The 12,497-nt window shown below is 34.9% G+C and overlaps 1 protein-coding gene across 4 annotated transcripts in view; it reads left to right on the top strand.

The window, feature by feature from the left end:
- The window catches only part of COG3 (component of oligomeric golgi complex 3), a 70,705-nt gene that overhangs the window by 20,465 nt on the left and 37,743 nt on the right, over positions 1-12,497 (top strand). For all 4 annotated transcript variants that reach the window (XR_012121073.1, XM_073212600.1, XM_073212599.1 and 1 more), the window contains 4 exons: positions 32-158; positions 750-841; positions 2,095-2,234; positions 3,555-3,715. Coding sequence is in view for 3 of the 4 variants with exons in the window: in XM_073212600.1 (XP_073068701.1) it covers positions 32-158; positions 750-841; positions 2,095-2,234; positions 3,555-3,715 (520 nt within the window). In the remaining variant the exon portion in view is untranslated. The remainder of the gene's footprint in view (positions 1-31; positions 159-749; positions 842-2,094; positions 2,235-3,554; positions 3,716-12,497) is intronic.

Here is a 12,497-nt window from a genome sequence, read left to right on the forward strand (position 1 = left end):
TTATACTTCAATCTCATTTGCTTTTCATCAGATACCAACAACTGTTAAATGACATCCACCAGTGTTACCTTGATCAGCGGGAGCTCCTTTTGGGCCCTAGTATTACTTGTACTGTAACAGAGTTAACCAGCCAGAATAATAGAGATCATTGTGCCTTGGTAAGTTTCTGATTGTTTTGGTTTTATGTTAAACCTTTCTTCAAAATATTTGGGTACCCTAGAAGCTATGCATGGGTGAATAAGTTTGGTTTCTATATCAACAAACTTAAAGAATTTTTCTTTCAGTTATTATAAATCTAATTTAGTAATTGGCATTCACCTTGGCAAAATATTCTCATTTTGATGTATTTTTCTGAGATACAAAGAAAAGTGTTGTTCCTTGAAAGATGAAGTTTCAGTTTGTGAATTTATATTGACAACTTAATCTTTGTTTTTCCTACAGAAGGGCATTTTTGTTTAGTGTGATTTTTAATTCATATTATAGAAAAAAGTATTCCTTTTTAAAATACCTCCTTTTCAACTAGAAATTTACTTTCATTATCAAAAGTTTAGAAAATAAATCATAAGAAAATAAAAATCACCCTTATTCACATTATATAGTAAACCATTAAAAACTAAACATTTTCTATTCTTAAATAAGTTGTTATAAATATATATGCATAATCTCTCTGCTAAAAAAATATTTGCTTTATTTTATCAACAGTGAATTGTGTGTCTTTAACTGTAGGTGGTGTTGTTTATTTCCTGCAGATTCGCAGCGGCTGTGCCTTTATGGTCCATGTATGTCAGGACGAGCACCAGCTTTACAATGAATTTTTCACAAAACCAACGTCAAAATTAGAGTAGGTGGTACATGGAGTCTAACACTTGTTTTTAAGATTTAATTTGTTAATGATCGTAATGGCTTATTATATTTTAGGAGTATTCTAAAATTAACTGTAGAGTTTTACCTTTGCAGGTATGTGAACAGAATATTATTGGGTGGGAGAGTGGTTATTTTAAAATTGTGCAGTTTAAAGGCTAACATGCTGTCATATTATAACAATTACGGAGGTGATATGATATGATAGTAAGAATCCTGTGTAGGGAAATAAGTCTTGGGAATAAACCATATCCCTTATGGTTATGTGTGTGTGTATACACACACATATATCTATGTATGTATATATATACACACACACATGTCTAGTTATATGTACTTATATCTAATTATATGTATATTTAACATATATATATATATACACACACACACACACACACTATATCCCTATGCAGTATATATGAACTAGATCCCTTTATCTCCACTAAGTATAATAATTCCTCCTAGTTAAAAAATTCTATGACTCTAATGAAAGACATTTAAAAATATAGACACTATTTAATATCCTTTTCCTTATTTTTCTCAAATTGTCTTTCTGATCCTCAGTTTTGTTAGTTTTGTTGTCAATTTTGACTCTTAGAAAGATTCCAAGATAGTGCTTCTGGTAATGGGGAAGAGACAAATGTGTCATATGGTTTTGACTGGGTTGCTCATTTTTGATGAAATACTATATGTAGAAGAGTACTTTTGACAATATGGAGAAATATAGACATCCTAATTTTTCTTTTCAATTACTTTAAATTGTCAAAATACTTGTAATTGTTAAAGTACTTTGAGTTTTGTTTATTGAAATCTGTAAGTATTCAAAAATTCTGAAACTCTTTCCTGAGAAGAATGTTGCTATTTGAGCCACAGTGATGTAGAATATCAAAGGATAATTAAGTCTATTGAAATATTTTTCATTGCTTTGAAAGGACATGTACAGAATTATTGCTGAAATAAGGAAAAGTTGTAATAAATTGACATTTGGCTGGGGGCAGCTAATTTGAATTGTCTGCTGAGGCTTGCTTATTGATTTTGAGCTTTTACAGCAAAAACACTTTACAGAATTACTTTTAACCTTTCACTTCTCATTATATAATATTCCTACTTACTATTTTCCAGTAGATTTTTAATATTTTTATTGGCTAGAAGAAATCAGAGATGGCCTTTTAAACTATTAGAAAGTCCTGAAAAGATTACTGCTAATACCCTTATTTTATTCTTTCATTTTAGTGAACTTTTGGAGAAACTGTGTGTTTCATTGTATGATGTCTTCAGACCATTGATCATTCATGTTATTCATTTAGAGACTCTATCGGAACTTTGTGGGATTCTTAAAAATGAGGTGCTTGAAGATCATGTGCAGAACAATGGTAAACGATAATCAGAAGTGATCATTTTCAAAGGTCTTTTAACTTATATCTGGGATTCAGTGAATTTGGAAAAGATTAGTTCCTTCTCCCCCTCCCCACTACCTATAAATTTAATATTTTTGATGCCTAGGTTGATGCTTTGTCCATTTTTGAATCAAGATGTACCTTATTCTTTGACTAAAGGTATAAATTAAATGGGGAAAGAAATTTACAATCTAGGAAAAATTAGTAATAATACCATTATAGTTAACTTTTCTTTCTGGCATTTGAAATCCAGAGAGAACTATCAGTTTTGGGTTAGGCATTCCTAGTATACTGTTACCAGAATACATAAAGTAATTAACTATATTGCATACTTTTGACTAAAAAACAGGAATTATTTTAGTATGTGTACATAGTAATGATTCATCTTTTTTGAAATTAGAAATAAAAGAAATTCTATGGAAAGCTCTACTTTATCCATGTAATATATTCCTCAATATTAGATTTGTCATAGCAAACATGATTTTCTTAATGATACTTAGGTACTTTAAAAAAATACCCTTCAAGTTGTCATTTTACTGGCAGAGGTTATTGTCCTCACTTTGACTTTCCTTAGGAAACACTACAGGTTTGTTACTCTTCCCAAGTTTCTTATTCCATTGCTTTTAGTTCATTCTAAGAGACACATTTTAAGGCCTCCAAATTAAAGATGATTTTAAAAATTAATGTGAGTATTTATACGATTGAGTAGTTGTTTCTGACTCTCAGCTTTTGGAAAGCTGTTACTGAATTACTGGTGTGTCTTAGCATCGATGGCATCTTAGAAATGAAGATGCTCTATATAAGCTCATATCTCATATTTTTACTCATCTTTCTTTGTGAAAATGTTAACAAGTTTTTCATTAACAAGTCATTAATATCTGTGGGATTCAATTTATTTGTCAAATGGGGATGATTACCCAATTAATAAGCTGCCTTAGTTGTCTCTCAGGATTGGTCTGAAGCAATATGAGATAAATGTTAAAAAGCTTAAAGCACTCTTTATTAATAATAGCTTAAAGCATATTTTATTATTCATATTAATAGTAGAAATAATTTCATAGAGTCCCAGGAGGAAAGGTATAAGTGGAAATTTATTCCTCAGTTTTAAATTTGAGGAAATTGAAAGATGTTCATTAAGTTTTTCTAAGGTCATTGAATCATACTGAAAGAGAATACAACTACAGTCCCTGAAGCCAAATTTGTTCATACTATTACTAGACAATGTAGTAATATTTTTGCTAGTTCAAAGAAAGTAATTTTCTAAATCTAAAAGAATTACTGCACTTTTTTAATCAGCTGAACAACTGGGAGCATTTGCAGCTGGAGTAAAACAAATGTTGGAAGATGTACAAGAGCGACTTGTCTACCGAACCCACATCTACATTCAGACAGACATCATGGGCTACAAACCAGCTCCTGGAGATCTGGCGTATCCTGATAAATTAGTAATGATGGAGGTAGGGTCTTCTTACTTGGTCTCTACCCCACCTCCACAGAGCTTTTGTATATTTGATATAGTGGAAATAGGATTTTTCTTTTAATTCTCATTCAACATATAAAATCAAAATGAACTTGCTGTAAAGTCACAGGAAATAAAATTTTTTAATAAATTGAAAAGAAATGATTTGTTAGGTTGTCCTTCAAGTTGTATTTTATAAATACTTAGTTCTCTCCCCTTTTTCAGGAATACATATTCTCAATTTTTAAATTGAATTAGTACTTGCTATAATTTCTTTTTTTTTATTAAGGTATTATTGATATACATTCTTATGAAGGTTTCACATGAAAAAACCATGTGGTTACTACATTCACCCATATTATTGTGTCCCCTGCATACCCCATTGTATTCACTGCCCATCAGTATACTAAGATGCCACAGAGTCAGTATTTGCCTTCTCTGTGCTGCACTGTCTTCCCCATGATCCCCCCCCACACCATATGTGCCAATCATAATACCCCTCAGTCCCTTTCTCCCTCCCTCTCCACCCACCCTCCTTCATCTCTCCCCTTTAGTAACCATTAGTCCCTTCTTGGGAGTCTGTGAGTCTGTTGCTGTTTTGTTCCTTCAGTTTTGCTTCATTGTTATATTCCACAAATGAGGGAAATCATTTGGTACTTGTCTTTATCTGCCTGGCTTATTTCACTGAACATATTGTCCTCCAGCTCCATCATGTTGTTGCAAATGGTAGGATTTGTTTCTTTCTTATGGCTGAATAGTATTCCATTGTGTATATGTACCACCTCTTCTTTATCTACTCATCTACTGATGGACACTTAGGTTGCTTCCATATCTTGGCTATTGTAAGTAGTGTTGCAGTAAACATAGGGGTGCATATGTCTTTTGAATCTGAGAAATTATATTCTTTGGGTTAATTCCTAGGAGTGGAATTCCTGGGTCAAATGGTATTTCTATTTTTAGTTTTTTGAGGAACCTCCATGTTGCTTTCTACAATGGCTGAACTAGCTTATATTCCCACCAGCAGTGTAGGAGGGTTCCCCTTTCTCCACATCCTCGCCAGCATTTGTTGTTCTTAGTCTTTTCGATACTGGCCATCCTAACTGATGTTAAGTGATATCTCATTGTGGTTTTAATTTGCATTTTCCTGATAATTAGTGATGTGGAGCATCTTTTCATGTATCTGTTGGTCATCTGAATTTCTTCTTTGGAGAAGTGTCTGTTCATATCCTCTGCCCATTTTTTAATTGGGTTATTTGCTTTTTGGGTGTTTAGGCATGTGAGTTCTTCATATATTTTGGATGTTAACCCCTTGTCGGATATGTCATTTACAAATATATTCTCCCATACTGTAGGATGTCTTTTTGTTCTACTGATGGTGTCCTTTGCTGTACAGAAGCTTTTTAGTTTGTTGTAGTGTCATGTGTTCATTTTTGCTTTTGTTTCCCTTGCTCGAGGAGATGCATTCAGGAAGAAGTTGTTCATGTTTATATTCAGGAGATTTTTGCCTATGTTGTCTTCTAAGAGTTTTATGGTTTCATGACTTACATTCAGGTCTTTGATCCATTTCAAGTTTACTTTTGTGTATGGGGTAGGCAGTAATCCAGTTTCATTCTCCTACATGTAGCTGTCCAGTTTTGCCAACATCAGTTGTTGAAGAGGCTGTCATTTCCCCATTTGTAAGTCCATGGCTCCTTTATCGTATAGTAATTGACCATATATGCATGGGTTTATATCTGGGCTCTCTAGTCTGTTCCATGCTTTATGCAAATTGTCTTGATTACTTTGTGACTTTGTAGTAGAGCTTGAAGTCAGGAAGCGTAATCCCCCCTGCTTTATTCTTCCTTCACAGGATTGCTTTGGCTATTCGGGATCTTCATATAAATTTTAGAACTATTTGTTCTAGTTTGTTGAAGAATGCTGTTGGTATTTTGATAGGGATTGCTTTGAATCTGTAGAGTGCTTTAGGCAGGATGGCCATTTTGACAATATTAATTCTTCCTATCCATGAGCACAGGATGTGTTTCCATTTATTGGTATCTTCTTCACTTTCTCTCATGAGTGTCTTGTACTTTTCACAGTATAGGTCTTTCACTTGGTTAGGTTTATTCCTAGATATTTTATTCTTTTTGATGTGATTGTGAATGGAATTGTTTTTTCTGATTTCTCTTTCTGCTAGTTCATCATTAGTGTGTATGAATGCAACAGATTTCTGTGTATTAATTTTGTATCCTGCAACTTTCCTGAATTCAGATATTAGATCTAGTAGTCTTGGAGTGGATTCTTCAGGGTTTTTTATGTACAATATCATGTCATCTGCAAACAGTGACAGTTCAACTTCTTCCTTATGAATCTGGATGCCCTTTATTTCTTTGTGTTGTCTAATTGTTGTGGCTAGGACCTCCAGAACTATGTTGAATAAAAGTGGAGAGAGTGTGCATCCTTGTCTTGTTCCCGATCTTAAAGGAAAGGTTTTCAGCTTCTTGCTGTTAAGTATGATGTTGGCTTTGGGTTTGTCATATATGGCCTTTATTATATTGAGGTACTTGCCCTCTATACCCATTGTTTTGAGAGTTTTTATCATGAATGGATGTTAAATTTTGTTGAATGTTTTTTCGGCATCTGTGGAGATGATCATGTGGTTTTTGTCCTTGATTTTGTTGATGTGGTGGATGATGTGGATGAATTTTCGAATGTTGTACCATCCTTGCTTCCCTGGAATAAATCCTACTTGATCATGATGGATGATCTTTTTCATGTATTTTTGAATTTGGTTTGCTAATATTTTGTTGAGTATTTTTGCATCTCTGTTCATCAGGGATATTGGTCTGTAATTTTCTTTTTTTGTGGTGTCTTTGCCTGGTTTTGGTATTAGGGTGATGATGCTGGCCTCATAGAATGAGTTTCCTCTTCTACTTTTTGGAAAACTTTAAGGAAAATGGGTATTAGGTCTTCACTAAATGTTTGATAAAATTCAGTGGTGAAGCCATTTGGTATGGTGTTTTGTTCTTAGGTAGTTTTTTGATTACTAGTTCAATTTCGTTGCTAGTAATTGGTCTGTTCAGATTTTCTGTTTCTTTCTGGATCAGCCTTGGAAGGTTGTATTTTTCTAGAAAGTTGTCCATTTCTTCTAGGATATACAGTTTGTTAGCGTATAATTTTTCATAGTATTCTCTAATAATTCTTTGTCTTTCTGTGGTGTCAGTAGTGATTTTTCATTTCTCATTTCTGATTCTCTTTACGTGTTTAGACTCTCTTTTTTTCTTGATAAGTCTGGCTGGAGGTTTATCGATTCTGTTTATTTTCTCAAAGAACCATCTCCTGGTTTCATTGATTCTTTCTGTTTGTTTTTATTATTCTCAATTTTATTTATTTCTGCTCTAATCTTCATTCTGTACCTCCTTCTACTGACTTTGGGCCTCATTTGTTCCTCTTTTTCTAGTTTAGTTAATTGTGAGTTTAGACTGTTCATATGAGATTATTGTTCTTTCCTGAGGTTGTCCTATATTGCAGTATACTTCCCTCTTAGCATGGCCTTTGCTGCGTCCCACAGATTTTTGCGGTATTGAATTATTATTGTCATTTGTCTCCGTATATTGCTTGATGTCTGTTTTTATTAGGTCATTGATCCATTGGTTATTTAGGAGCATGTTGTGAAGCCTCCATGTGTTAGTGGGCTTTTTCATTTTCTTTGCATAATCTATTTCTAGTTTCATACTGTTGTGTTCAGAGAAGCTGGTTGGTACAATTTCTATCTTTTTGACTTTACCTAGGCTCTTTTTGTGACCTAGTATATGATGTAGTCTTAAAAATGTTCCATGTGCACTTGAGAAGAAAGTGTACCCTGCTGCTTTTAGGTGAAGAGTTCTGTAGATGTCTGTTAGGTGCATCTGTTCTAATGTGTTGTTCTCTGTCTCTTTACTTATTTTCTGTCTGGTTGATCTGTCCTTTGGAGTGAGTAGAGTGTTGAAGTCTCCTAGAATGAATGTATTGCATTCTGTGTCCCCTTTTAATTCTGTTAGTATTTGTTTCACATATGTATGTGCTCCTGTGTTGGGCACATAGATATTTATAATGGTTATATCTTCTTGTTGCATTGACCCCTTTATTATTATGTAATGTCCTTTTTTGTCTCTTATGACTTTCTTTGTTTTAAAGTCTATTTTGTGTGATACAAGTACTACAACACCTGCTTTTTTCTCCCTATTAGTTGCATGAAATATCTTTTTCCATCCCTTTACTTTTAGTCTGTGTATGTCTTTGGGTTTGAAGTGAGTCTCTTGTAGGCAGCATATAGACAGGTCTTGTTTTTTTATCCATTCAGTGACTCTATGTCTTTTGATTGGTGCATTCAGACCATTTTCATTCAGGGTGATTATCGATAGGTATGTACTTATTGCCATTGCAGGTTTTAGATTTGTGTTTACCAAAGGTTCAAGGTTAACTTCCTTACTATCTAAGAGTGTAACTTAATTCACTTAGTATGCTACTACAAACACAATCTAAAGGTTCTTTTTTTTTTTTCACCACCTTTTTCTTCCTCCTCCATTCTTTATATATTAGGTATCATATTATGTACTCTTTGTCTATCCCTTGATTGACTTTGGGGATAGTTGATTTAATTTAACATTTGCTTACTAATTAACTGTTCTACTTTACTGTGGTTTTATTACCTCTGGTGACAGCTATTAAACCTTAGGAACACTACCATGTATAGTAGACCCTCCAAAATACACTGTAGAGACCCTTTGTAGAAGGTAAATTCTCTCAGCTTTTGCTTATTTGGAAATTGTTTAATCCCTCCTTCAAATTTAAATGATAATCTTGTCAGATAAAATATTCTTAGTTTGAGGCCCTTCTGTAGTTCATTGCATTAAATACATTATGCTACTCCCTTCTGGCTTGTAAGGTTTCTGCTGAGAAGTCTGATGATAGCCTGATGGGCTTTCCTTTTTTATGTGATCTTATTTCTCTCTGTGGCTGCTTTTAATAGTCTGTCCTTACTTTGCCATTTTAATTACTATATGTCTTGGTGTTGTCTTCCTTGGGTCCATTGTGTTGGGAGATCTGGGCACCTCCATGGCCTGTGAGACTATCTCCTTCCCCAGATTGGGGAAGTTTTCAGCAATTACCTCCTCAAAGACACTTTCTATCCTTTTCTCTCTCTTCTTTTTCTGGTTTCCCTATAATGCGAATATTGTTCTGTTTGGATTGGTTGCACAGTTCTCTCAATATTCTTTAATTCTTAGAGATCCTTTTTCTCTCTGTGCCTCAGCTTCTTTGTATGCCTATTCTCTAATTTCTATTTCATTTATCGTCTTCTCCACTGTATCTAATCTGCCTTTTAAACTTTCCATTGTATGTTTCATTTCTGATACTGTGTTCCATATTGATTGGATCTCCAACCAGAATTCATTCCTGAGTTCTTGAATATTTTTCTGTACCTCCATGAGAATGTTAATTATTTTTATTTTGAAATCCCTTTCAGGAAGATTCATGAGGTTGATTTCATTTGGGTCTTTCTCAGGTGTTGTATTCATAATTTTACTTTGAGCCGGGTTCCTTTGGCATTTCATATTTGTATATGGCGACCTCTAGTGTCCAGAAGTGAAGCAATGTCAGGTCACCGGGGAGCGGTACTGGTGCCTGGGGTGAGGCAAGATCTGTTCCGTTCTTCCCGGCTCCTATGCCTGTCTCCACTGCCAGAACCTATGCCTATGGGCTGAGCACACAGGTATAAGCCTCTATGCTTTGCATTTATAGTTGCTGTAGACAGTGCTTCCCTCTGGCTGGCCTAACTCCAAGGGGTACCTTTTGCCGGTTTGCGAGCCAGGTGGGGCTGGCTGGCAGAATGGCACAGTAGGCTGCATATCACAGAGGTGGTCCTTGGAGCTGTGTAGTCAGCCAGGGAGCTGGAGCACCTGAAGATCGTGAAAGTTCCCAACCTGCTGGGCAGAGTGCACCTGGACAATTTTGTCTACCTGTTCTTTCTCCTGAGCAGTAAGCTCTGTGCAATCCTTGCCCCTTTAGCAGCCCTCTTGCTTTTAGGAAGTCTCTCAAACTGCCTGCCTTTCTTTTGTTCCAGAGCAGCCAGATATGGATCCCTGCTTTCCACTAGCAGCTGGAATCTCAGTCTCTCCAGGAATTCTGCCTCTCTTAGCTTTCCAACCCCCTAATCACGAGATTACCATGCAAGCACCATGAAATGTAGGTTTGTGCTGCCAGAGCAGATCTCCAGAGTTAGGTATTCAGCAGTTCCAGGCCTCCACTCCCTCTCTGTTCCATTTCTCTTCTTCCCACTGGTGACCTGGGGTGGGAGAGGGGCTTGGCTCCTGCCAGGCCACAGCTTTGGTATGTTACCTTGTTCCATGAGGTCTGTTCTTTTCTCCAGGTGTATGCAGTTTGACACCATCCTCTTTCCTGTTGCTCTTTCAGGATAAGTTGTATTAATTATATTTTTGTATTATATGCAGTTTTAGGAGGAAGCCTCTGTCTCACCTTTCATGCTACCATCTTTAATCCTGTCTCAACAAATTCTATTTAGTTCTTCTTTAATTTCTTCCAACAATGTTTCATAGTTTTCAGAGTATAAATTGTATTTCTTTTGTTAAATTTATTCCTGAGTACTTTATTCTTTCTTTTCTTTTCTTTTTTCTTTTAAACTCTACTTTTACTTATCAGAGGAAATATAATTTCCTTTATCCAGTCTAAGTAGCTGAAAAGTCACAAAATATAAAACCGTTTTTTTCACCAGAAACACATTTCCTGTCTGTTCTATATAAACAAAGGTTAAATGTGTATCAGTAACTTTGAAAAATTATTTTTCAATAATCTAAGAAGTGTTAGCAAGTATTTTAAAATTAAGGTAAGTACTTTTTTTCTTCTATTCATTGTAAGACTGATAATGCATGCAGTTTTATATTTTCCTTTCAAAAAATAGGCACCTGCATCACTATTTTCTTATACCTTTAGGAGTGTACTAATTCTTACCATTAGAGTTCTTATTATCTGTACATTACATTAGTACATGTAAAATTGGAGATTAGATTAGTTATAATATGTTTGTGTATCTTGGATCACTTTACCTGTATTTCCATTGCATATGATTTTCGCTGCCTTTTATAAATGTTTGCTTGTGATTTAAAAACAGTTTTAGTATAATCAGTATATATATACAATCTACATTTTTGGAAATTCAAATATTCTAGCTCATTTTCTTCTTACTCTAAGTAAAATATGTATAATTACTAACTCAATGACTTTGTTAATATAGTGAAATTAACATGTTTTAAAAGACATCATATATAAGATTGCTTTGCTAGGAACTGGTAAAAGATAAGACATTTAAAACGTAAGATACCTAAGGGTCTTACTTACCATCATCTTAGGGAAAAAACTAAAATTTTGAGATAAATTAGAATAAAGGATTCACATGGCAGTTTAAGGCACCAGATAAGATGTTGTAAGACTACATCAATTCTCAAATGATCCATACAGACCAAATTCCAGTAATTAAGAGGAGATAGAGAACATTTTCTGTGTTGGTCAAGAAAGGTTTGAAATGATGAACTTCTGGTGTGGTTTTGATTAATAAGACCTCATATTATAGGTAAGAAACAATTTTTCAAAAAAATAGTCATTTTATAACATAAAGAACGTCAGAAGTACTTAACCTCATCTCCCTCGTATTCTTTTTTTTTAAATTCATTTTATTATCATTAATCTACAATTACATGAAGAACTTTATGGTTACTAGGCTCCCCCTTCACCAAGTCCCTTCCCACAAACACCATTACAGTCACTGCCCATCAGCGTAGCAAGATGCCGTAGACTCACCACTTGTCTTCTCTGTGCTGCACATCCCTTCCTATGCAATCCCACACATTATACATGCCAATCATAGGCCCCCTTTCTTTTTCCCTGCCCTTATCCCTCCCTTCCCACCCTCCCAGTCCCTTTCCCTTTGGTAACCGTTAGTTCATTCTTAGGTTCTGTGATTCTGCTGCTGTTTTGTTCCTTCAGTTTTTCTTTGTTTTTATACTCCACATATGAGTGAAATCATTTGGTACTTGTCTTTCTCCACCTGGCTTATTTCACTGAGCGTAATACCCTCTAACTCCATCCATGTTGTTGCAAATGGTAGGATCTGTTTTTTCTTATAGCTGAGTAATATTCCATTGTGTGTTTGTACCACATCTTCTTTATCCATTCATCTACTGATGGACATTTAGGTTGCTTCCTTATCTTGGCTATTGTAAATAGTGCAGTGATAAACATAGGTGTGCATCTGTCTTTTTCAAACTGGAGTGCTGCAATCTTCGGGTAAATTCCTAGAAGTGGAATTCCTGGGTCAAATGGTATTTCTATTTTGAGCATTTTGAGGAACCTCCATACTGCTTTCCACAGTGGTTGAACTAATTTACATTCCCACCAGCAGTGCAGGAGGGTTCCCCTTTCTCCACAACCTCGCCAACATTTGTTGTTGTTTGTCTTTTTAATGGTAGCCATCCTTACTGGTGTGAGATGATATCTCATTGTGGTTTTAATTTGCATTTCTCTGATGACAAGCGATGAGGAGCATCTTTTCATGTGTCTGTTGGCCATCTGAATTTCTTCTTTAGAGAACTGTCTATTCAGCTCCTCTGCCCATTTTTTAATTGGATTATTTGCTTTTTGTTTGTTGAGGTGTGTGAGCTCTTTATATATTTTGGATGTCAAACCTTTATCGGATCCGTCATTTACAAATATATTCTCCCATACTGTAGGATACCTTTTTCTTCTAT

The sequence above is a fragment of the Manis javanica genome, chromosome 9 (assembly GCF_040802235.1).
Source record: "Manis javanica isolate MJ-LG chromosome 9, MJ_LKY, whole genome shotgun sequence".
NCBI classification, from domain to species: Eukaryota; Metazoa; Chordata; class Mammalia; order Pholidota; family Manidae; genus Manis; species Manis javanica.